This window comes from Sceloporus occidentalis, unplaced genomic scaffold (assembly GCF_023333645.1).
Source record: "Sceloporus occidentalis isolate IW3139 unplaced genomic scaffold, rSceOcc1.0.p SCAF_4, whole genome shotgun sequence".
NCBI lineage: Eukaryota > Metazoa > Chordata > Lepidosauria > Squamata > Phrynosomatidae > Sceloporus > Sceloporus occidentalis.
Genome location: NW_028316984.1, coordinates 150,758,498 through 150,786,046, shown reverse-complemented (window position 1 = coordinate 150,786,046; position 27,549 = coordinate 150,758,498). Strand labels below are relative to the sequence as shown.

The window sequence follows — 27,549 nt, the reverse complement described above, 5'->3', positions numbered from 1 at the left end:
ACCTTTATTAGGCCAACCAAAATGCACAATTGCATGCTGCAAGCTTTCAAAGTCACACTAGTCAGGCAAACAGGAGAAAGAAATTGAAGATGTTAAGCATAGGTCTGCATTTTCTGTTTCTGGTCTTAATTCATAAGGGAGGAAGGGTTATCTGCAGCTCCCCCTTTGGCCACGTGATCACTAGAAGATTTTCAAATTCAAGGAAATTTAATGTTTGTTTGCAATTCAAAGAAGATGTTTCCTTGGAATCCAGCATGTCTCCTTCTTTTCTGAAGCCACAGGTCCCTATGTAGGTATAGATAACACTGAATTTCTCAAGAAGGTCTTCATGTTTTGCATCATGTTTTGCTTTATGTTATGCAAGATGGCAAAAGTTATTAATGGGAGAGAACATGCAACCTAGGAGAGGCTGTAGAAGTTTCCTTTTGCCTGAGCCTACTGTGAAGGATGCTTTTATTTATTTATTTATTTATTTAAATATTTTTGCCATGTTTTCCCCACAGTAGGGCCCAGAATAGAATAAGATTTCAGCCCTCCTTCTCCTCTCCTCTCTTCTGAGTTAACTGAGTACAAACTTCTTTTACACTTTCCACTCACTGTGGAGATGACCAAGAATCTGGGACATTTTAAAAGCAGCTGAAAAGGGAGCCAAGAGAGGCTTAATTTTTATTGTCTCTGTCAATCCAGGAGAATTTGAGCAACTTGAAAAAGACTTGTGGAATCCTAAAGGAATGTTTAGAAAATGTGGATTTATTATAAATATTATCACGACTCTAAACTATTAAAAACCAGTTTACTAGTTACAGTGAAACCCCTGTATCTTGAAAAATAAGCATTTTCATTATATGCCTAGAAATTTTCAGGTGCAAATTAGCAAAATATAAACAATGAAAAGAAGGATGCTAAAATCACAGACAATAAAAAGAAGTCTAGGGAAAATGGTGTATAGTACTGTATATACTCGACTATAAGTCGACCTCATGTATAAGTCAAGGACAGGTTTTGGGGCCAAAATTATGGATTTTGATATGACCCATGGATAAGTCAAGGGTAAAACTTAGGGGCATGTAACAAAGGATGTAAAGGATGATGCAAAGGAAAATGATGCCAAAGAACTTTAAAAATTCTAGCAGGCATAATTATTTGTGCTCATCCTAAAGGCTGGATGGATGAGAGAGTAGAGGGAATCCATGCCTCTTTTTGGTGTTCCCAGGATGGACTAAGCTCTTGCCTTTTATCACTCTATTTAGAGAAAGGGAATAGTTCTTTTTTAATATATATAAGAGTTAACGTATAGTACGTTACATTGACCTGTGCATAAGTCGACCCAAATTTTTTGGTCAATTTTTTGACTAAAATAACTAGACTTATACATGAGTATATACAGTTGATCTTTTTTCTAATTATACCTTATTTAATCATTCATGTATGCAAGCAATCAAGAATACAGCAATATTCAGTTGGAAGTAAAGTCACATACCACAGTAGCTAAATCTAGGGTAGAAGTGTCTTTGGAAATATTCCTTTATATTTACAGACACATACATACGTGCAAAATGTCTGTGCAGATTTTTTTATAAAAGATCTAGTAACAAGATCAGTTAACTAGAGAGAAGTTAATAGCTTCTGAAATAATCACATTGGTGACCTGTTCAAATCTTTTTTTAAAAAAATATCAACAAGAATAATTTGAAGAGGCATTTTCAGGCCTATACATGCCAAACAGAAATCTGTTTAAAGTATTCCAAGTCCAGGAAAAAAAGGGTAGATGTCTGGTATCTAAGGCGCTTTACAAACCACCCAAAAGGGCGGCCTGCCGGCGCCAGTGTTTGCTGCACCAGGGAACAGCAGCGGACAAACCGCGCAATCCCCTGGTGCAGCAAAAAGAACCCGCAAAACACACATTTGTGGCATCATTTCTGCATCGCAACGTGCAGACGCTAAGCGTCCGCTGCGTCAAAATGGCGACGCCCATGTAGAATGGGTGCCACCGTTTTGTACGTACTTGGCACGTACTAGGGTTGGGGTGTCCGAAAAGGACACCCCTTCCTAACCCTAGTACCCGCCTAAGTTAGGAAATGTTTAGGATTATGACTCCTGAGTCTCCAGAGTGGAACTGTCTGGTGGGGGGGGAGGCTTCTTTAATTTTTTTTTTTAAAGACTCAGAAACCTAGGCTCAGGTCTTCCATCACATCAGATAAAGAAATCACTTTGATAGTGGTTGATGTTAGTGTTGGAGGAAATGGCAGTAGTAATAATAGCTGTCTAACAGTAATAATAACAGTTAAGTTAGGGCTGAAGGGCGGGATATAAATACCTAAATAAATAAATAAATAAATAAATAAGTGAACTAACCATTTAAGTGGGCCATGACACATTTTGCTTCACTCTTTCACGTACTTTATGTATTTCCAAGCCAGACAACCTATCATTGAGTCCTTGGAAAATACATAGGATACTATAACTTTCAGGATGCTGGCTTTCAGAATTAGTAATAATCTTCGTTATTTAGTAAGTATCACTTTCTTATTGACTCACTAACCATGCATTTATCCCCTTCCTTGCTCTTAACTTGGATTTTAATGTCTTATTGAATTTTACACCCTCAGTTTTCATTTTTTCATTGATATCATCAGAACACCAATGTGATAATCTGTAGAAATAAACAGGTAATCTTACAATTAGTTTACAATAAATTGAGTATACAGTGGATCCTTGTTATACGCGGGGGATCCGTTCCGGACACCCCCGCGTATAACAAAATCCGTGTATGCTCAAAGCATATTTGTCCCAATGGCGGCGCGTGTGCACGCGCGCCGCCATTGGGACAAAAGTCCCTTCACCCACCCCTCCCTCGCTTCCCTCCTCCCTTCCCTTACTTACCTTTAAGTCGCTCGGCGGAGCGGCTTGGCCGCCGCCGCCGCTGCAGGGAAGCCGGGTGACGGCGGCGGTGGAGGCCAAGCCTCGGCTTCCTCACCGCCGCCGTGCAAGGGTGCGATGGCGGTGCTGGAGGCCTCGTGGTCCCCAACAGCACCGCCACCGGGCCTTTGCCACAGTGGTGGAGAGGGAGGAGGGCTGCCGCGCCGGAGGCCTTTAAGGCCTCCCACGCCGGCATCCGGCCTCCTCCAGGCCACCGCCGCTGCGGAAGGGGCGGGTGTCGGTGCTGGAGGCCAAGAGGCCCCAGCACGGATACCTGGCCCTTCCGTGGCCGCGGAGGCCTGGAGGAGGTCGGGTGTCAGTGCTGGAGGCCTCACAGGCCTCTGCTGCTGCTGCCCTCTGCACCTCCTCTTCCTCACCTCCGCACCCAAAAAAAGGCGCGGAGGTGGAGAAGAGGAGGCGTGGAGGGCAGCAGCGCCAGAGGCCTTGAAGGCCTCCAGCACCAGCATCCGGCCTCCTCAGCACCGCGGAAGGGGCGGGTGTCGGTGCTGCAGGCCTCGCAGGCCTCCAGCGCTGCTGCCCTCCGCGCCTCCTTTTCCCCACCTCCGCGCCTTTTTTTGGGCGCGGAGGTGAGGAAGAGGAGGCGCAGAGGGCAGCAGCAGCAAAGGCCTGTGAGGCCTCCAGCACTGACACCCGCCCCTTCCGCAGCGGCGGCGGCCTGGAGGAGGCCGGATGCCGGCGCGGGATGCCTTAAAGGCCTCCGGCGCGGCAGCCTTCCTCCCTCGCCACCGCTGTGGCAAAGGCCCGGTGGCGGTGCTGTTGGGGGCCAAGAGGCCTCCAGCACCACCATCGCGCTCTTGCACAGCGGCGGCGAGGAAGCCGAGGCTTGGCCTCCGCCGCCGCCACCCGGCTTCCCTGCAGCGGCAGCGGCGGCGGAGGCCAAGCCGCTCCGCCAAGCGACTTAAAGGTAAGTAAGGGAAGGGAAGGGAGGGTGGCAGGGAGGGGAGGGAGGAGAAGGAAATTGTCACCAATGGCGGCGCGCGTGCACGCGCGCCGCCATTGGGGACAATTTCCCCATTTGCCATCCGCGGATGCTCAAATCCACGTATGGCAAATCAGCATATGGGGAGGTTCGACTGTAATGGCTTCTGTATAAAGAAAAAAGGATTCCTTATTGCAGCCAAAACTAGACCAGGCACTGACTGTGGCACAAATTATGAGCTACTTATAACAAAGTTTATAGTAAAGCTCAAAAGAAAGAAATTAAAACCAAGCATGGGGATGCTGTATGTTCAGAAGAGGATCATACTAAATGATCAAGACAAAATAAAAAGATGATGTAAATGATACACAGAAGAGATAAAAAATGAATGACATATGAAATGAAGAATCATATAAAGATGAACCCCAAATTTTGAAAAGCGAAGTGGAAGTAGTACTAAGAGAAATTGGGAAGAATAAATTACCAGGAACAGATGATATCCCAACTGAACTGTATCAAACCACAATGACAGAATTAATTTCAGTATTAGCCAAAATATGCCAACAAATATGGAAAACAAAACAGTATACATTAGCCACAAAAAAGGAGACACAAATGATTGCAGCAATTATAGTACCATAGCATTAATTTACCATGCAAGCTAAAATTCGGCAACATAGACTCCGATCATATATGAAAAGAGAATTGCTAGATGTCTAAGCAAGGTTCAGGAAAGGAAACGGCACTAGGGACCACACTGCAAACATATGATGGATAATGGAGTGAGCCCAAAACCACCCCCACCCCCAAAATGAACAGCCTGTGCTTTATAGACTATAGCAAGAACTTTGACTGCATAGATCATGAAAAGCTTTGGAACACGCTTAAAGATATGGGACATGGGACAATGAGGAATTTGTATTTAAGGCAAGAGGCTACTGTAAGAACAGAAAACGGAGAAACAGAATTGTTCCCAACTGGCAGAGGGGTCAGGCAAGGCTGCATTTTATCACCCTAGCGATTCAACTTGTATGCAGCAAATATACATAGAGCAGGTTTAGACATGGAAGGAGGAGGAATGAAAATAGGAGGAAGGAACATCAACAATCTAAGATATGCAGACAACACCATACTACTAGTGGAAAGCATCACAGATGTGGAACAATCACTAAAGAAAGTCAAAGAAGAAAGAACAAAACTGGCCTAATGTTAACTACAAGGAAAACAAAAAAATTATGACCATGGTGGTTTTACATAATTCAGTCTAATCAAAATAGTTAGACTTCCTATACCTTGAATCAAACATTGATCACGGATACTGCAGTCACGAAATAAGAAGCAGATTAAGAATTGGAAGGGCAGCTATGAAAGAACTAGCTTAAAGACATACAGCTAAACATTAAAGTTAAATAATCCACATCACTGTATTCCCTATTACTATATATGATGTGAAAACTGGACAGTGAAGAAAGCAGATGGGAATTGCCGTGGATTGCCAAAAAGACAATTGGGTCCTAAAACAAATCAAGCCTGAACTCTCCCTGGAAACCAAGATGACTAAACTGAGGCTGTTGTACTTTAGCCACATCATAAAAAGGCACAGCACAATAGAAAAGACAATGATGCTGGGGAAGGGGGAAGACAGCAGACAGAGAGGAAGACCACATGCCAGATGGATAAACTGAATTAGCAAGACCATGGGCCTCAGCCTGCAGGACCTAAGCAGAGCTGGGGAGGATAGGGGGACTTGGAAATGCCTTCATAGGGTCGCCATGGGTTGACATCAACTCAAAGGCAGCTAACAACAAATTTATTATGGGAAAATTATAGACATGTATAAGAAGGAAGGAGGTTGGCGGGCACGTGCTTGTATTATAAAAAGTCATCAAAAGAATGTAGCAATAAGTTGTTAAAGAGAACCATGAATAAAGCTTCCATTTAGTAATTCACCTCTTGTATTAAACCACACTATGCTTTCTGCCAGTATTAATAGGAAAGCTACTTACATTTATAGAATCCTATGAGTCCAATAGTGTTGCTAGTAACCTTTTATAATAAAATGGCAGTTGGCAGTCAACAGAACAGACTTCCCTCCATTTGGCTTTTCCTGGATGTCTCTGTGCCTACAACAGTTAAAGCTATTTCTATTCATCACAATTATGCACAGCTGAAAAAAATAGTATTGCTTGATTGATTTGGTAAGTGAAAATCAGTTTTTAAAGGAGTACTGGAAACCCATCCTAAACAAATGACTAAAAATAAAAGTAGGTTTCGCTAATTCAGCCACAAATTCATCCTCACTCTTAGAATGCAATTTAAATAATAACTTACCTAGAAATAAATTATATTTAAAACATGTGACTTACTTCAGAGTTAACATAGCTCAGATTGTGCTGTGAGGCAAGACTGGGGAAGATGCAACTCCAATTAACTATCCAGTTTAAACAATACTGAGGGATATATACTATATTTTAGTGTATTAGCATATTATTTTAGTCTTTTAGCATTTTATTGTTTTGTGTTTTATCATCCATTTTGATTATATATGTTTGAAGTCCCCTTGGTGGAAAGGGCATTATAAATTGTTGTTATTGTTGTTGTTAGGGATTATGGCTGTTGCAACTCTGCCTATAGCTGCAATACACATCTTCCCCATCCCTAGTGATATCTGACTTGGAGTGAGTTGCAAGTATACCAAACATTCATTCATCCCATCCCAGAAAAAGGTTTTCTATAGTATATATACAACATAGACATATGCAGCCATGCATACAAATGCAAGTACTATGCATTCCTGCCAATAAAGAATAAAGTCCTTCCTAAGTGGAAAGTTATTTGCCCACAAGCAGAAAGAGAAGTAAGAGAAGGCGGCTAACTGAAATTCCATTGGGAAGCAGTTCCACAGCTTGGAAGCAGCATTAAAAAGGCCCTCCCCTGTGTACTTGTCAAATATGTCTGTTATGGTGGTAGGACTGAGAGAAAGTTCACTGCCAAAGATCTTGAGATCCTGGACAGGTTTGTATAACGATATAATCTTTCAGATAGTCTGGATCCAAATTGTTCTGGGTACCACAATTCAAAAAGGATGTTGACAAGCTGGAGTGTATCCAGGCTGAACTATAAATAATACAAAAGGTGTCTTTAATATCTGGAAATCACTTGAAACATCTATCCCTGCATTCCAAAGACATTACACAGTACTTTGTCATTAAAATACCTTTTATACATAAATTTATGGATCAATATATTCTGCTGTTGTTGTTCATTGTTGTTTCTGTGTACCTTCAGGTGGTTTCCAATTTATGTTGACCCTAAGGTAAACCTGTCATGGGGTTTTCTGGGGCTGAATTGTGAATCTCTCACCCAGTGGGTTTCCATGACTGAGAGAACTAAACTGTGGTGTCCATTGTAGTAGTCCAACTCTCGGACTACTACACCGCTGGCTCTTCTATATACATACATAAATGCAATTACATATAAACCTCTAAATAATTAGGAACATTGAAGAATAATAGAAATTCTTAGGATATCATGTGCAAAGTGAAAGATGAACCAGTTACCATTATGTCACACACAGTGAAATCATTTCCTGGAAGTAAACAAAGATTTTGGTAGTCCTAAGTAAATTTCATCTTCAAATAATTTATAGATGTTTTCCTCTGTCTAGTAGAAAAACACAGAGCTTAAAGAATACATTCATTCTCCTTATATCTCTATTTCCCTCTCAACAAGACTGCTGCAAGATACATAGATCTTTGCTCCACAAAAAATATCTTGTTTTCGTAAGAAAAAAATAATAGACATAACTGTAAGACAACTTTATATTCATATATAAATCTAGAATTTTTTGTAAAAAAACTGACCCCAAAAAGCTGGGTCAACTTATCCATGGGTCAATGTAAGTACTGTATTTTACCTCTTCCCCGAGTAGAGTGGCAAAAGGTAAAAGCTTAGTTCATCCTTGGAGCATCCAAAAGAAGCACCAACCTGCTCTACTCTTTCTGCCATGTTGCTGTTTCTGGCCTTTTTGAAAAGCTTGGGTGGAAAAATGGCAGTAGTGGCACCTCTTTGGTGTTTCCCCTCAAAGGAATGCCAAGAGGAATTGGGCTTAGGAGGATATGAATAAGACATAAACTTCATCCTTTATATCCTTTGTTACATGCCCCTAAGTTTTATCCTCATCTTATCCACGAGACATATCAAAATTCATAATTTTGACCCCAAAACTTGCTCTCGACTTATACATGAGGTTGACATATAGTCGAGTATATAAGGAAACCATGTTACCCTATATGGTTGAGCATTTTTAAAAAAAGTTTTGGTGGTGCAACTTTGGATTGACAAATGTTTCTGTTGCCTAAATCAGATCATCTCAAAATATCTGATAATGGAGGCTTCAATTTCCCCTTCCCCAGTGTGCCAGGGACTGGTACCTTTTTTGAGCCCATGGACCACATTTTTCTTTCTTTCTAGCAAACATGTAAGGGACTGGCAGCCAATGGCTCAGGGACCAGCATTGATCCATAGAACATCACTCTGAATAGCACTTGCTTACTCTTGTAAATGCATACATGAATTGGAACATGGTACTAAGCAAACATAATAGTGAACTGGTTCCATGGAAACTCTAACTTCAAAATATGCAACCCTAAAATCAGGAAACCAATTTCAAATATTAAGAGGCCATAAAATAGGTAATATTGAATATACTCAAGCTAAAAAGGTTAAAATTCAATAAACAAAACTATGGCGGGTTCCAGACCGCCAAAAAGTACGTAGTCGGCATATACTAGGGTTAGGAAGGGGCGTCCTTTCTGCACGCCCCTAACCCTAGTACCCGCCGAGCACGTACAAAATGGTGGCGCCCATTCTACATGGGCGCTGCCATTTTGACGTAGCAGACGCTTAGTGTCTGCACATCTCGGCGCCATTATGATGCTGCGAGTGCACCAATGGCGCTTTGTGGCATCATAATTCTTTTTGCTGCATGGAAGAAGTCACACGGTTTGGGTGGTCTGTAAAGCGCCTATGTGAGCGGGGGGAAAGTCAGAACTGTACTAGCCAGTTAGTAGGATAGCTGTTCTGTAAACTCTAGTACTGTACTAAGCAGAAGTATGATGCACTTCACCAGTATGTGCACTAAGTAGAAAAAGAAACAGAATAGAATAGAATAGAACAGAAGTATGCATTAAATTAATTCTGCAGAGGGAAACATATTTTGAAGCCCATCTCTAGTCTCAGTGCTGCTATTTCGGGTTAGATGTCATCCGTTACAACAACCATCCTCAAAGAACATCTCTTTTGGAATCCCCCAATAAGCCTGTTAAAATGTTCCAGAACACAATTTCAAAGCACATCTAGTACACAAGCTTGTCTGAGTGCCAGGTGCAGAACTTGATGAATACTCACAAGAGATGTCTTTAGAATCTAAATTACTTAAACCCAAAACAGACGGGCCAAAAAGTGCAACATCTGGCCACATTGGGGGCATGGTATGCAGGTAATGCACACCCCTGGTGCAGCTGGAAGCTGCTCTGGGGCCTCCTAAGGTGGCTTAAAGCCAGCCAAAAAAGGATAGGCAAAAAGCCGCTACCCACCCATGGCTCATTGAGAACCATAGCAGTGGCTGGCTTTGGGGCTGTGGTGTCCAGTCACCATGGTCCCAGGATGATGGGGGGGGGGGCAACTGGGGCTGGAGTGGCCAGAGGCCACTCCAAGCTGCCCATCTGCTTCTCCCCCGTGTCTTCTTTCACCTTTCCACAAAAATCACCAAGGCAGTCAATAGTAAATAAAAATAAAACAACCCCAACACCTTAAAACATAAACATGAACTGTACAACTATTTAAAACAACTCTTGAAAGTATGAGATGTGATGAGAGAACTGAGGTGGAATATGCCTCACCCTATCCCACAGTGCCAAGTGAATGGAAGGAGATGTTGTTTCTCCTCCTCTGTTTCAACCTACCAGTATAATTTTGATGTATCTCTCTAAATTTCCAGTGTTGCTTTCTCCTTCCTAGAGAGCCAGCACAGAGTAGTGGTTTGTTTGTTTCAAACCACTGTTTCTATCACCAATTCCTTAGGTTCACAAAATCCATTAGATACACTCCTGGGTACAGCAAAGGCAAAGGTAAGGACTGTCAGGAGCTAGTGTGTGAGTCCAGCAAATAAATATAATCATGATATTCACTGATGTTGGGCTTTCCCCACATTCATTTTTTGCAAATTGCAGTTCGTATTCTGCATGTGGCCCTAGGTCCACTTTTATGGACCCTGAAGCCTCTGTCAATATTTCAAAGCTCACAATTATTAAAAATAAATGTGTGACTTAGGGGCAATGTTTCCCTCAAACCATGCAGAACGCCCCAAAAACATGAAAACATCTGAAAATACCCCACTCCCACCCTAAAGCCCTGTATTACTCTCAAATACTTCCATTTTCCTCTGTACTCCCTCTCAAAGTTGTAAAAGGTGAGGAGTAGGTGCAGCCCTCCCCCAGGCTCTAGGGGAAAAGTAGTTCCACACTCCTTCATAGCCTTCCTTGTGCCACATTCGAAATGGCACTGAATGTTGTGTGATAATTCTGACTTAGAAGCCACATCTTCTAACATCAAAGTGCTTTGCCGTCTCAGCATGCATCAGCATAGTATAATCCCCATTGATATTTTGCATGTTTAGGTAGGCAGCCAGTGATTTTGAGGAATGTGAGTCACACTGCCACATCCCCAAATTAATCCTAGGGCACACAGTGAAAGATTGTTTTTAAAAGCCTTTCACTATGCAGAATTTTGGACCTATAGCTTGATCAGTTCCAGTGAAGCATATCTGACTATAAATATGAATGAATGACATTGTTCTATATAGCTTTCAATGGAAAAGAAAAGGAACAAGAAACAAAACACAGAAAGTGCAAATGATCCTGACAAAGCCAATCTTCAAACTTTCACTGGTACAAATATGAGTAATCTTTGTTGCTACTATAAGCACATCTATGGAAAAAAACTGTAGGTGTGTACCCCTTTAAAGTAAAGAGAGGAAGAGGAAAAAAGCAAACAAGAAACCAAACAATTGTAGCAATTATGTTACCAGGTATGTAGGTTACATGCTTCTTTCATGTAAGCATGGACATCATGGTTCCATTTAAGGATAAAATTGCTTATCTATATGAAGGGAGAACTAGTTATTTTGAATTGATTGTGTTACAATTTTTGTAACTCTTCATATATTCTGATTTTTACAGAATTTATAACAGAAAAAGCATTTTAAACATACATAGAGTGCCATGGTCTCTTAATTGTGAATAATTAGTCACCCCAGGGGAAGAGAGAATGGCTTCCATGTGAAAGATATGAGAATGTATTGTAGACACAGTTAAATGCCAACACATCTCCTTCAGAAACATACTACGTAGCATAATTGTTTAGATCTTTTCAGACCTTTCATAGAACACATATGTATTCTTGCAAAAAAAAAAAAAAAAAAAAAAAAAAAAAGGAAAGGAAAGAACCAAGCAAATAAAATAATGGTTTCAAAATATCACGAAACGCTTGGTCTGTGTTGCATAAAATTCATACAAACACTTGCATACAATTCCTTCCTGAAAATTCCCCAGTTCAAAACCTGAACTATACTTTCCTAAAATGCAATGGACGAATTCTATTAACCACCTTAATTCACCCCCTATTAGTGCCTACTATTAGAACCAATTTCCAGTGGTATACTACCATGAATATATTACATGACCACCTCTGGCCATGCACAGAGTACCTCTCTCCAGTGGGTATTTCAATCACCCTCTAAGATCCTCCCATTAGAGAAAATGTATTCCAGCTGCTAGGCCACTTGGATTGGGTGTCACTCACTATTACAAGCAGGCAGGTTTGAGACCATTTTCTTTTAGAAATTTGCTATTCCTTAATCTGACCCGTGAGATGGGAACTGATTCATAAACCAGGAAGCACAACTATGTTGGCTTGGTACCACTCGGAAGTCTCACTTGGATTTTGTCCACAGAAGAACAGAGTGTTACTTTTCACCCTCAGAGTGCCACACTGTTTCCCTAAAATTGTTAACAACATACCAAAACACTACTCCCCCATTACCAAACCTCCCCACCTTCTATGCAAACTGATACCATGATATTTTCATCCCCTCAGACACCAATTTAAAATAAGCCCACTGAAGTGAAACATAATAGCAGTTACTGTTAGGCTATTACATTGATATGTATATTACAGAAAGGAATGTGGGTCTAGCTACTTGCAGCATGGGGCAGTGGACAGACTCCAGAAAGACAGCCAGGCTGAGATAAGAACTAATATAAAGCTAAGTCAGGAAGGAGGATAAACTCTGTCGGGGATGGGCAAATGCAGCAAATCCAGGAGATCCACTGGAGACTGCATTAACTGCCGAAGTACATAAAATGAAATGAAATAAAATAAAATTGGAGGATTGGCGATATTAAGATATTCACTTCTAGTTTTGTTTTTTAAAATATATATATACTGTATATACTCAACTATAAGTCTACCTCATGTATAAGCTGAGGGCAAGTTTTGGGGCCAGAATTATGTTTTTGACATGCTCCGTGGATAGGTCGAGTGTAAAACTTCAAGGCTCCTTCAGTGTGTGTATGTGAGTGGCAAGACGAGTATACGGTATATATATTATATAGTGCTGAAGGGTACTGTCACCTATTAAAAAAGTTACTGATCTGTTCTGGAGGCTTCCATGAAAAGAAATTCATTCCTCCTGCCTTTTAGCTAGAATCCAACTCTGTTTCCCTCTGTGCAGCTCTATGGGCTACTAGGGATGGTGAGGCAGTATTTTCAGGCCCTGCAAGAAGAGAAAGATGCTGGGCATCATGGCACTTGCTTTATGATGTAACCAGTGTTGGAGTTTCCACCCTGGCCTAGACAGAGTATTTCACACCCGTTTTTCTTGAAGTCAGTTTTCTTCTTCATTGTCCTGCACTGTGAGCCACCACAGTCTTTGTTGTCATTGTGGCCAGGCTGGAAATTTTGGCCCTCATCTAGTTGGCATTTTACTACAAAGGTGGCTGGGACTTTTTTACTACCTGGTACTGGTTGTTTAAAGAGTATATGGAAAATTGGCTGTGGTGAGCCTTGTGAGAGTGCAAAGTGTAGTTAAGGGGAAAATATTATTTTGTAGATGAGCTGTGGTGAGGCTTGTGAGAGTGGGCACCTTTTGTTAAAAGTTTGATTTCTGGACTGGTATCTAGGGTTATACAGGGTTCAGGTGCTGAGAAGGAAATCAGTTTTTGGGGTCGTGTCTTGCATGGACATTTCTCCCCTTAAAGTTTGTGGACGAAGTGGGAAGGACAGATCTTCCTATGATGGCACAACTTTGCTACTGACAAGTTGTGGAAAAACAGCCTGGCTGCATGGCCAAAGTGGCATGACCCATCAGAACACAGGGCTGATCAAGCAGAACCTCTAGCGTCTGCCATAGTCTTCACTAGAAGATGTTCTCCTACAAGTTAGGGAATTGTAAATAGTGTGTAAATAGTAAATAAAGTATGGCTGACATTTTTCACCAGTGTCCTGCCTCTTTATTTCCAAAAAGGTCATTGTGGGCAATCATCAGTGAGCACTTTTTGATGAAAGGGTTTTTTTGGGCTTGCAGTTCAAGCTCTGGGACTCATGGGTAGGAAGGAGACAAATGAAGACGAAACCTGGACCTGACTGGCGTTTCCCTTTAAGGATCATGGCTTAAGGAGGGGATCATTCTGGACAGACTTTTCATGAGCAGACTAGCCAGAGGCAAGAGACGGTTACAGCTTTGTTCTGGGACGTGGTTGGCACACCCTTGTAATGTCAAACATTGTAGTAATACCCCTTCTTTGGTATATACTGAACTGATTGCAACCCTACTGCAGATTCAAACTAAATATTTAATAAAGTGGTACAAATTAATTTAACTGGTACATATTTGTGGCTCTTTATTCCATTTGGATGGGCAAGTAAACTAGATTCCCCAACCCACCTCTGTTTAACTGCACAGAGATAACAAATCCTTTCCAGACAAAAGGTGGGCTGCTTTTTCTTAGGCTATAGAGGCAACTAATGTGTTTCATATGCAGAGAAGAGAGAGGAGGAGGAGCTAATATTCAGTCAGGATTCTAGCTGCAGTGCTTGGAGTGGGAGAAAGTAGACCACTAGATGGACAAGAGTAGATGAGCTGGCTACATCCCCAGAGAAACAAGACCATCTGATAATCACATGCCTAATTACTGGCTTAACTTTGAGCTCAAGAGTAGACAGGAAAACCAAAACAAATACACAAGAGGAAGCAGTTACTTTTAAATGTTTTTATGCATTATACATCACCTTGAATGTCCTGGTGGATTTAGAGGTGATATACAAAGGTTTTAAATAATAAATAAATAATGCAGTTATTTCCTTTCATTGTGTTTCTCCCTCTCCTCTTTTGATAGGAATTGCACTCTTCAACCTCTTGTGGTAGAGGCAGTACCAGCTTTGCATAAGTGCTGACTTTTCAGAATCAAGGTCTTTTTATGTAGTATCTGTGCCTTGAGATAGCATAATTTTGGAGAAACTGCACTGAATCTACTGAAATCACAGGAAATTATACAGATCTCACAATATGTGGCACTAGATTCTTATCACATGTGGTAAGAATTTTAAACTGCAATCCAGTAAGCAGCTATAGAAACCTAAGCAAGTTCAGTGGGAACTATATATCTGTGGCTAGGTCAATACTGTAGCTTCATTCTTCAAACCAAAAGTGCTAGTATTTTAACTAACCAAAATTGAAAACACTGGTGTGTGTTTTAACAAAACTGGCATTGTGATTTCAAAAAAATAAAGAAATATTAGAATGGGTAGAATGTATGCTGATTTATTAGTGCCCTGTATTCTACAAATATCCATAAACATCTCAAAGTATTTATTTAAAATGAAAAGAGATAATTCTATGTTTATATTTAAAATCTATATACATGACAGCATTTAGAAGGAAGCAGATTGAATACAGCAGGAAAGATTGGATCACTAAAGGTAAAAATCCATGGAATTACATAGTTCCTTCCTTTATGACTGCCTTCTGTTCTGATTATGCACATCTATTTTTCCAAACGCATCTGTACCATGCAATAAGCTTTTTCTGTAGCCGCTGTGATAAGAAAACCTTTTGGTCAAAACCAGTGTGAGCAAGAGGTGTCTTTGTACACAAGCACTTCCTGTTTTCATTCCACGATCAAATATGTTCTTTGCAGGGCAAATAGGGGAGCACTTGAGGGAGGAAAGCAGAGATGTCTGAGAGGCTAATTGAGTGTACTAAAGAGCTGTTTGGCATGGAGGGAAAGAAATTTTCCAAGGCTATGAATAAAGGCTGCATGGGTCAGATTTCTTGCTGTTCCTTTTCTTTAACTATCTTTGAAGTTAAATAACAACAGCCTTAATGTCAGGCTTACCTTTCTGATATCATAATCTTTATATACTACTGAAAAGCTTATACTACCAGGCTAGGATTTCCTTTACCCACTCAAATTCTGGATATTATCCAGAAAAAGCATGCACATTTCCAAGCAATTCATCCTCAGATCCTTTCATCTTCCTGTACCATTGTAATAGCAAACGTAAAGCAGGCCCCAGTTGCAGAATGAGAATATGTTAGAACTATCATGCAAACATTAGTGATTTCTAGCAAAAAAACAAAAAAACAAAAACCCAATCCAAGCAAATCAAACAAAATACAAATCTTTATATGTAGCCTATTGTTAGCATGATGGAGGTTATTCCAAAACTAAGTGCAAAAGTAATTCACACATTGATGAAATAACATTATAAAACAGAGTTAGTGGGTCAAATTAAATCATGTAGGGTTATAATCTAAGTTTTTAAAATAATTCAAGATAATATATGTGACTAAAACAGCTCTTAAGCTGAACTACCTTGCTTTTTGTAAAATATTTCCCCCCACAAAAAATCATTTTTTCCTATATAAGCAAGATGAATTGGAAGTGAATAGCTTTGTTCAGGCATTTTATGCTGTAGAAACATTTCTGAGCTTTATGTAAGTTTAAAGAAAAAGTCCCTCTCCTTCCAGGCAAAGCAGAGGTTAATGATTTTTGTCATATTGAAATTAACAATTGCTACAGTTGGCCTTTAGTATTTTATTTGTCCTTTTGAGGTATTCAGAATAGTTGACAATAGCTTGCAGTTGAGAACATATGTAGAGAGACCCCTGTGGGTTATGGAAAAAGTTGTTCCATGCTGGTTGGGTGTTTGAAAAAAAATAGAACCAGAGTTCTTTTATGTTCTTTTCATTAATGAGAATGCATGAATGTCAAAATGCAGCAATAGGCCATTCAAGGTCCAAAGCCTTAGCAGCCCCCTTTTTAAGAACACATCCTGAGATGTAAAATACATTTGCTTAACAAATTAAAATAATGAGATAATTCAATTAGTTCTTTTATAAAAAGGAAGAGGAAAAAAGGGTACATTGTAGGATTATTGTAATAGAAGACCAGGTCACAGAGCACAAAAGGGTGAGCAAACCTATTGGAAGTAAGGTTAGAGTAGTGGTGAAGGATAATGTTTGAAAATTGTAGGCCCTTTATAGAGAATTCTGCATGAAACAATATTTATATTTTATTTTATATTATATTTGTGGCTTGGCCAGTGTTATAGTTTGAAATAATACATTAGTTCAGCAAGAAAAAAGAATGAGGAACTATTTAAGAGAGAGTCCTTTCCTTTCTCTCCATGTGTTTATGGCAAAAATCTTTTTGAATTTTCACTGCAGTAGTCAAAGGTCTCCATTATCAGTTCTCAGGTCTGAGAATTATAGCACAGTAAATCTTTCAACACCTACAAACTCATTAAAAGGTAAATGGTAAAGAACATTTTTAAGCTTATGCAATGACCATCCTCTTCAAAGCTCCTGGTTTATTTTATTTTTAAAAAAATTCACTTGGTGTGAGGGGGAAAACAGAGTAGTATTTCAAAAAAGTTAAAAACTAGGAAGACGTTATTCAAAATCCACGAGACACAAATTATTCTTTTGGGCAAAAATACACCAAACGTTCTGTATATCCATTCCAAAAGAAAAAATAAAAGCAGAAATTTATGGAGATGTGACTGTGGGTGAAAAAAAAGTGGATTGTTCATAGCCCAAAGTTTTTTCATGATCATTGTGCTGCTCTTCTAACCACTTCCTAGCTAAAAATAAATAAATAAAAATCCTCCCCCTCACACTCACTCAACTTCCAAATTAAAAACATTTTACAGGTTAGTAAATCTCCAGCTGAGGTGATGTAGCAAAGAACAGCTGTGAAGTAATTTTGATAATGATGAGAATAATAAGCACATGGCAAGGTTCAGGGCTTTGCTGTTGCAGCTTCAGTGCTCCTGAATAGATAAAAGTGATTAAATACTCCTGATTATCCCTGACCAATATGTAATGGATTTACAGCCCTTTCAATTAGTCAGTATTTGCTTAGGACTCATTATTTTGTCTTTGGTTAAGTAATCAGCCCAGAGACTCATGTTCTGTCTAATTCCTCTGAGCCAAGTGGGTACTACAGGGCATCTGACCTCTGAAATGGCCATAGCTAGAAGGCAAAAACAAGCACTGTTCCAGCAGAGGCACTGGCTATTTTGGCTAATCCTGACCCTACAGGCCAGATCAATGCACCTTCGTTTGCTAATAATGCCCTTACATCAAAATGATGGTTTAGAATTGTGGATCTGTTGCTACCCGACCCCTTTAGCTGTTCTTGCATCAACATAAATTTAAAAAGGTACCCAGTCCAAGAATCGTGGCACTGAAATTAATGTCTACCAGCACAGAAATGTCTAATTTTTTACAATCAGAAGTAACACTTGCATGTATAATAGTTGTGCATTCTACCCTTTTAAGTATTTGCCCAAACAAAATGGAAGGAAAAGTGGACTAATAATTTTACTATTTTCCACCATTTCTATGTAAAATTAAGAGAGCTACTACTTCTTTTGCAAAAATGTATTTTGATGCTTAAGTAAAGCTGTAATAGTCAACAAAACACCAACACATAAAGCCAATTGCAAACAGGAATATAAAGATAGATTGCTACTAAAAGTGTTGCTTTTTCACATGTATAATCTTTTCCCCCCAGAAGTGAATATGGCTAGCTTTTAAGATAATGGACTTGAAGAGCACCTTAAATAGCTGCTTTAATCTCCTATAGAACTGAGGAATTAGAAATACTAAGTTCTGACTATATTTTATATTCAAACCAACACAGGAAATATTTTCAAATGAATTCTCTGATTTCCCTTACATCTTGCAATCTAAGGTGGAACACACATGCTACATACTCTACATACCAAACTCAGCATACAAGCACCACTCAGAAGACCTGGTAGGTTCACATGTATTCAATCCTGGGAAGGTCTGAATATTACACTGACTGAACAACCAACATTAAACTACTTGGTTTCTCGTAGGTCCTTGCAAAGGTTTCAGCCCTCCCTAAACACGTACTAGTGATTATGTAACACACATGTACATGTATGTATGGTGGAGAAAGAAACTCGTTCTAATTACAGATTTTTTAAAAACAAAAACAAAAAAGTTCTCTGTACTAGAGAACAGAGTAAAATGGTAGTTCTTGGGCTGAATACCATTTTGTACTGGGGACTGTGTTTTATAGTCAATATACAAATCATGGACTGATTCCAAAAATAAATACCATAGAAAAATACCAGCTTCTAACCACCCAAAACAATATCCTAAAACAGTATGTGAATGTGCTTACAGTTTCTGAAAGGAAAATTACACATAATGAAGCTTGTGAACAATATATATATATATATAAATATATATATCTATATTGCATTCACTTACTGTGAGATGTTGGAAAAGCCACGCTCTCATGATATTTGTTGCTACTTTGGGGAAAATTCCTCTTTTCTTCTGACGTTTTTTATCCTTGTCTGGGTCATCATCATCCCCTGTGCCGGGAGAAGCTACACTGTTGTCTAAACCATCCCCTAACAAAAACAAAACAACAACAAAAAATGGGATGAAAGATAATAAACAAGAAATATAAACCAATCAGAATAATCAGAATAACTACTGAAGGGTCATTTGCATATGAAAATAGCAGGCAACTTCCATTTCTATTAACTATGATTCCTGATACAGATATATCAAAATTAGAAACCATGTCTGCCGAAATGTTAATTTGATGTGCCACACATGCACAAATCATTAATTCAATTATACCTGCGTGTTCAACATAGTACAATATCTTTTTGTCAATTATGGGATGCAATATGGGAAAACCTGCCACAAGAAAACCTATTTACTGTAAATGCATTCCCTGCAACCATGCCGAATACTCAGTGTAGGTAATCAAGTTAAATGTTCTGTGGTCTATATATTCTGGGTCCTCTCCATAGGTGACAGTAAATGTGTCACTGTTCACTGGACATAATACACTGTCAGCTCAACCCATCCCCATTTACTACCATCTCCCTACACAAGCATGTGTGCACATATACACTCACATACTCTCACACACCCCTTGTATGACCCTGAAAACAGTTTTTGCAAGACATGAAAACTTCTATCTCTGCATCACTGATCATTATCTTCTTTCTTTTAAAAAAAAGATGCACATCAAGGTAGGGTGCTTGCTTAATCAGAACTTTCTATCAACATCTTTCTCTTCAGTGCTTTTCCCTGGCATTAATTGTGCATTAGCAAAAATCATTTACTTTTAACAGTCATAGTTATTTTTTCTTGCCCTCCAGCAAAAATGCCTTGAAAGCCTGCCTGGAGGGCATCTAAATTATGTATCTGAAAAACTCTTCTGGCAAGGCATTGCAGGACCCCTACTTTCTTAAAATTCATACGAGCACGTCTTCCTGTTTTTGGGAAGGCATCAATCAAGAGCAGCAATATATGCCATATTCCTACATTAATATTTGAACTAATAACTTTTAAAAAAGGAAAGAAACAAGATCCGACTTGTGGCATAATCAAATGCAAAATAAATGAAGAATACTGGGACAGCACTGAGACTTTATAGATTGCTGTGTTTTCCTTACACATCATTAGCCTGGAGCCACACGAAAGAGGAAAACAGAGAAGTGGAGAGTTTATGCTCCCTGCTGGTGTTTAAGAAGCCGAGGTCCTGGAAGGACATCTGGGAATTGCACTGAGACGGTGGTTTTTGTAATTTAAGAATAGACATTCATTAGCAGTAAATGCCATAAATCCCATGCTAAGTAAAAACCTTGTCCAAGAAAGCCTAAAACAATAAACTCTGTGCTCAATGTAGCCTGAGATAGACGCTCCACAGCTTCCTGAGGAATGCTATAGACCCAAGAACTAATTCCTATAGTCTCTCCTGGTTTTTTAGTGCTGCTAAAACAAACACATTACTGCTACATAGAAATTGTTTACCTCAAAACTCTAAATTCTATTTCACCTTCATTTTGTGATACCCAAATACCTTTCCTGTGGTGCCTCTTCAAAGAAGCAAAAATAATCTAGGGGGAAACACCAACCTTCTCTAACTAGGGGAACAGAATAGCCAGCTAGTAGATTAATTTTATTGACATTTCCATTTTCACTGCAATGTGATACCCTCCATCACATAGAAGAGATGGTCTTCACTATTTACAGAATGACAGGCCACTTCATTACACAACCACCTTGCCCCAAGGCTGAGTAGTTCTCTTCCATCTGCAGAAGGACTTGAGTCAGACCCTAAGTCACTGTTTCTTTTCCTTTGACTTAAGGCAAATAAAAAAGTAAACTGAAGTGGTAGAGAGTGATCAAAGAAAGGTACAAGACTACATAGTTTATCAAAAGCCAGCAACTTTGTAGAAATATTACTCTGGAAGAATTCCTTCTAGTTGCCCATCATCTACACATGTGTGTGCATAAGCACAAAGCTGCAACATACACATACCCTTCCCACTATGCCAAAGAACTGCTGCAAGGCAATTTTCACGAACACTAATGGCTTCTGACTGCTCCTTGGCAACCCTAGCATTTTAACCTGGGTGGATGTGCTCTCCAAAATACAGAGACTGGAGCTATCTCATCATCTGTTCATGTGACACAGATGGAGAGTGGCTATTAGGAGCCAGGCAATGGGCCTTGGGGATCTGAGGTGCTGTACTGTAGCCTCAGGCAATTTTGAAAAGCAGTACCCGGAGATGGAGAGGCTAGAACAATCCATGCCAAAAGTGCAAGTTCAAAATCAGTCTGTTCGCCTACCTATTGTCTAGATAAAGATATATTTTGTTTTTGCTTTTTTAATCCAATGGATATATGCATATTACACATGGATATATAACATGTTATCTCCTTTAATTTTCTTTTCTCAGTCAGACACTCATAGCACTACAGAAACATATAAATGAACAATCTCTCTCACACATACACTTAGTATATGTATGTGATGAGGAGTATATTTGTGATATTTGCCATGTAGCACATAATTGGGAGCCTCCAAGACAATCAGTTAATTCATGAGGGAGGGAGGGGGAGTAAGTAGTCGCTTGTTAGATATTCTGATTCTGATTCATGCCACAAAAGTTTATTTAAAGTTTGTACAGATGATGGGGCTGCTTTAGAGATTAACAAATAATGCTGACCTTTCTCACAATTTTTTTAAGGGAGAACATCATATACTAGGAACAATATGCAAATGAAAACTACAAATAATCAATAAGTTTTAATAGAATTAAACATGCTATGAATAGTACAACCAGCAAAGGTGAAATATGACATTTACAGCAGGAAGAAAAGAACATGTGTTCTTTTTTATTTTAGTTGTATTTGTATGTCACTCTTCTTCCAGTGAGCTTAAGACAGCATCCATGTCTCTCATTCTCTGCTTTTTATATTTACAAAAACCCTTGTGAAGTAGGCCAGGCTGAGAGGGAGCAACTGGCCCACAGTCAAGCAGTGAGTGCCATGGCTGAATGGTGGTAGAATAGGGATTTCCAGTGCCTCTCTCCAGGATCTTAATCACTACATTAAACTGAATCTCATGGTATGATGCAGGGATCAAGTAAAAAGTAGTCTTAATAGTCACTGGAGCTACTGAAAGTAAGCTCTGAGTGGGAATTTAGTCCTTCTCAGACCAGTAAAAGCAAAACAGGCTGTCTTTGAAATGTTATGGAAAGGGGAGGGGCATATGCTTCTATTAAATTACTACTGCTATTCTTATTCAGTGCTTCTACAGCAAATGAAATATTAGGAACAGAAAAAACAAAATGCATTCTTAGCATCTGAGAGCTTCATACACTGCAAGTACAAACTGATATTTGTCAGCCATGCCATTTTGGCACATAGCAAGATATTGTATTGTCTTATGAACTTTGCAGCAATTTATACCTGTGCCTTTCCCACCAGTTGTTCAGTTCTATTTGCTACAGTGTTATCTTTGCATGTTTCTAAATGCTTACACAAATTCTGAGTCAACACAAAGACATAATAGGCTTTAACAGGCCAGAATAAGCAGCATTCTTTTCCCTCCCTTAAAAATGCACTGGGGAAAAACAGCACACAGAAAATGAATCTCAGAAGGCTTGGGAGGTGGGGGCATTCCCTGAAGAAAGAAACTCTGTGTGTGTGTGTGTGTGTGAGAGAGAGAGACAGACAGACAGACAAACAGACAGACAGACAGACAGCGGGAAAGTGGTCATTCCTGGGAAGATCATTCATTCGTACATACAGTGAGATTTAGCTTTCAAAGTCCACAGACCTCAGGGATCTTCAGGGAATGGAAGATCCAGTCCCACAGAGGGTTTGTCTCTATGTTGTCTTTCATGTTCCCCCACTCTGCATACCCATCCCCCAGCAGCAAGTCACAATGCTGTCAATGTTCCCCTAGATCTCAACCATTGTGTGCTATACAGTGTACCACTCCCCAAGGACAGAACAGAGCAGATTTATTTAATGCTGTTCCTGGCAGCACTATCTCCCACTGGTTCTCTGACTTTCAGTTAGTTTCCAAGTACGATATACACCAAGTAAAGAGGCTCTTTCATGACATAGCCCTTTCCTTAAAATCACAGATCTCAATCATACTTGGCTCTGGTGGGTGCTGGTGATGAAATAGTAGACTACATCGGTACCAATATAATTAGATATTATGAAGTTGTTGATTTTTATTACCATTTTTCTTTTATTTGTTTTGTGTATTGATGTGCCATCACGTGTGTGTTGGGGTGTGGGTGCACTGAATAAATACTAACATTTGCACAACACGCTTCTTTCTATGAAAATTTCTAATATATAGTAGCAGTAGTACATTTAAATTTTAATAAAATGTGTGTCTACATTTGTATACTACTTTTCATAGTTATGGAGGGAGGCATCAATTATAGTCCATGGGTTTATTTATTTTTCTTTTAAAAGGTGATTGCTACACAGTCTTCAAAAGATTCACATGAATAGCTAATTTACTATATTGTTCTTATAGCATCTCTAAAGAATTTATAATATTAAAAAATTTCATTTATTAAAAAATGTAGTGTCTCTCCAAACGATAAGTCTGGTGTGCCAGATCACAAATGATTATTATAAGGATGACGACAATAACAACAATATATGCCTGGAGTCTGGAAAGAGCCCCACTACAATTAAAACAATTTTATGAAGACAGTGTGGCATAGGAGTTTAAGCACTGGACTATGACTCTGGAGACCAAAGTTCAAATCCCTGCTTGGCCATGGAAACCCACTGGGTGTTCTTGGGCAAGTCACACACACTCAGCCTCAGAAAACCCCATAATAGGGTCACCTTTGGGTAACCATAAGTTAGAAACAACTTGAAGGCACATAACAACAACAACAAATAACAATAGCAGTCAGTCAACAAGAGCCCTAGATCTGCAAAAAATGCCTTATATAGCAGCCTACAGATTTTGTCCATGTTTTGATACAGTAGAGAAGGAGAAAGATTAGACACAAGCACATTTTCTAGAAGACAATATTCTGGAATTAATGCAGTTTGTTTAATGAACTGGTTTTTAAAGCTTGTTTTATCACAAAAGAATGCAACTGAAAGTAAAACTGAAACGGAATAATCAGAGGAAGATGCATTGATTACATTACTTTAAAAAACACCATAATAATGCCCATAGTCATCCAAATAATTACGTTGGGAAATACAGCAGACTATAGCTGGATTATTGGGCTAGAAAGTACTGGAATACAAAATGTAGCCCCACCTTTTCCAAATCAAATATCAACACTCTTTCCACAGTGTCATATTGATTCACATACCCTTTATGGGCCAGAGATTGCAGAATACATGATCATGTGGCTGCAGTCATTCTCATGAAACCCTCTCTCTATCAGTCCCTCGACCTCAGACTTTATTTATACCTGTATAAAATTTTACTTGATTGTAGTGATTGCAATTTTTTCTCCTGAACTTTACATGTACCTCTTTAGCTTAATTGGTGTCCATGTACTTTGGACTGATTTTTACCTCACTTAGGAAACTTCTATTTAAAAAAAAAATTATCATAGTTATAACTTCTATCCCATGTGGCCACTTAATTCATAGATAACACTTAACTACACAAAGAGACACACTGTGCCAGAAATGCCCCAGATCACTACTGTAACGTGTATCTTCGGGCTCAACAATGAATATTGCCTTTTTCCCAAGAAGAGCAAAATATGGTTATTTTATGGAGATATGGCAACCAATGAAAACATTTACTTCTGTCCTTGGATAATTCTGCAAAATACACATTTGGTAGACATAAGAAGAAACCTAATTGGAGATAGATTCTTTTCCTCAACCATTTTCTGCATGTGATATGTATCTACTTCAAAAAACAAAATAAAACAATACACTCATGCTTTGCAGCCCTAAAAATTGTTAGGGTATAAGTGCCATAATGGGACTGCAACAACTGTTTTTCTAGCAGAGTGCCATAGCAATCACTGTAGTAAATTATAGGAGGCCAACAATCTAGTACAGAAGTGCATGCCAATTCTACTATGACACAAACAGCTATCCTCACAAATGGAGTAGCACTGGATTATCAGCACAAAACTGGAAAGAAAGAATGTGGGACAAAATTACTTCTCATCCCAAATGCCTTGATGTCTACCCTGGCTGCTGAACCTCTGCCTGCCTGAGTGCTTCAGCAAGGTAATAAGATGAAAATGCAAATAACATACATTACAGTGAAATGAATTTAACCCATTCATGTCATAGAAGAGTACACTGTAGCTACATCAACGTATACTACTTTATGACCTATCATCCATTTTATCTCTGTAGAACAAGAAAGGCAGTAGCTAGGACATGGCAGTTAAGTGTGAGCTGTTTTTCTTTCTTACAGTTCTCTGATTACAACATAATTGTTTTAACATTTCTTGGGATTTATATATAATCTTCTATACCTGTTTGCTTTCTGGCTTTCTGTTTACCTATGGACATCTTTCAACTACACCAAATGAAGTTATCTGCTTTTTTAAACTGAAAATCGATATTGTAAGCAGCAATTTCAATTTTCATAATACTTTTTCAAAACCAAGTATTTTCCTGTTAAAAAGTTCCAGTACAGAACATGAAGAACACGTGCTACTTACTCAACTCTTTTACCAATCTGCTGCGCTAAACTGCCTGGATATGTTAACACAATTTTACCCCAGTTTTAGAGACTAATTCATGGCCCAATACTGTGTAGTGAAGGGAAGGGTGAAATATGTTAGTTTACATGCAACATTTACTAACTGTGTGGGTTTTCCGACTTGAGAGAAGGGACAGTGACCCATGCCACCTTTTTCACATTCAAAAGAGCACTGAAAAAACAGTCTTCATAGGCTTACCTCAAGTTTCTCTGGCCCTGAACCCCCTCCCCGTCCCCCTCAGGGAATGAGTAGAAAGAGAAAAAAAGAAGAGAATTTAAGCTCCTTTCTCTTCAACTTTTCAGGCGGTATAAGCAGCATTTAGCAAATTCAGCCTCCAAATGGCTCCAAACGCTCTGAACTGCAGGGGCTCATCCTTTGTTAGCCTCCCTCTATTTACACAGGATTTACACAGGCTCTGTACTGAAGAGACCACATGTTTCTGACAGAAAGCACTTTCATTCATACTGCATCAGGCAACAGGATTGTAACCACTGCAGCTTCATGCTGACCTGAGATTAGGGATTTCAGCAGTACTGAGATGGTAACAATCTACTAACTAACCCAAAATTATCCATGGAGATTTTTCTGCCACTCACATTATAACTAATGTGGTCATAGAGATGCGATCTCTTGAAACAGCTACTAAGCGCTAGCTATTGTCAAGTAAAGCTCATCCTCCCCCACCCTCAAGTAAACAGGAGGAAAGAAAATTTGGGGGGGGGTGTGTGATCAGACTGCTGCTTGGATTAAAACCATTTCACCCACTGCAGAAGACAAAAAGTGTAAAAGCAGACAGATGGACACATATGTAAATGTGGTGCCATTTTTCTTCTTGTCATTGGCAAATTAGTTAATAGTATAGTTTAATATTTTGTTCTCTGTTCTTGCATTTCAGTTAACAAGTCATAATCAGACTCCACTTAACAGTACCATACAAACATGATCATCTATGTTTATTTGTTTGTTACAGTGACCACTTACAACTGTAATGGTTAAAACACTTTAAGGCTCTTTTCATATGGCACAAATGCTGAAATCTATTATTTGAGGGGCTACTACACAAGAGAGATTTCCCTATCTTGATATCTTTACCATGTGTACACTGCTCATATATCTCAACATGACAAATCATCATGTTGTGAGAAGAAACCCTAATTTTCTTTTAAATTACATCTTTGGTAAATCAGTTATGCACTTAAACACAGATACACAGAGAAATTTCACAGAGGCTAAACCTACTGGTGTCCTCTCATTATGTGTCTGATAACTGAATTAACGTAAGACATTTTGAATTCACATATTGATCAGTGTCTGCAGCAGTCATTAAAATTATGACTAATTCACAATGAACACAAATCTCTGATATGTAACTATAAAGCAGATTTTTAAAGTTCTTCCCCATATATTATAGTAAAGCTCCTCTGAACATCTCAATGATTCATTTTTAGTGAGCTCTCAAATGCCCTTAACCACAGTTAATGCTCAGGTTTTATTAAGGAGGAGAGCAGGGACAAATGGACAGTTAAGTCCCAGCTCTCAAATTCAACTCTACTTGCACTGCACTGTCTAATGCTACAGCTTCCTAATGTGCTGTTCACCTCCCCTGTGTGGCATTTCTGCAAACAAGTCATTCCCAGCTTTTAGTCCCAAGCAAAGAAGACTGCCTTCTTTAAGTTATCTAAAGAATGTGACAGATACTATCATTGTTGTTGCTGCAACAAGAAGAAACAAGAGAAGGAAAGATCCCCCCAAAAGACCATGATGAACATATTACCAAAATATATAATGTATTTTCCAGAATATAACTAAACGCTATAGTTAAAATCTTAATTTCTAACGCAATCTTGCTTTTCTTATTCACACATAACTTTCACTGGTTTCTAAAGCCAGTTTCACCCAAGTAAGGCGAGTAAGTTAAGAGCCATGTCTTGCATAAGGATATAAAAGCCAAGCAGGGTGCAACAGTTCAACAAACACAGTATTTGGTTTAACTGAGATTCTGGTAGAAATTTTAGCTAACTATGCTGTTTTTAATATAATAT

General features: G+C 39.2%; 1 protein-coding gene across 7 annotated transcripts in view; it reads right to left on the bottom strand.

Moving 5' to 3' along the window:
* Positions 1 to 27,549, bottom strand: part of LOC149314859 (homeobox protein Meis2) — a 253,578-nt gene that overhangs the window by 163,968 nt on the left and 62,061 nt on the right. For all 7 annotated transcript variants that reach the window (XM_089522011.1, XM_089522013.1, XM_089522015.1 and 4 more), the window contains one exon: positions 18,732 to 18,877. In XM_089522011.1, coding sequence (XP_089378137.1) covers positions 18,732 to 18,877 — 146 coding nt within the window. The remainder of the gene's footprint in view (positions 1 to 18,731; positions 18,878 to 27,549) is intronic.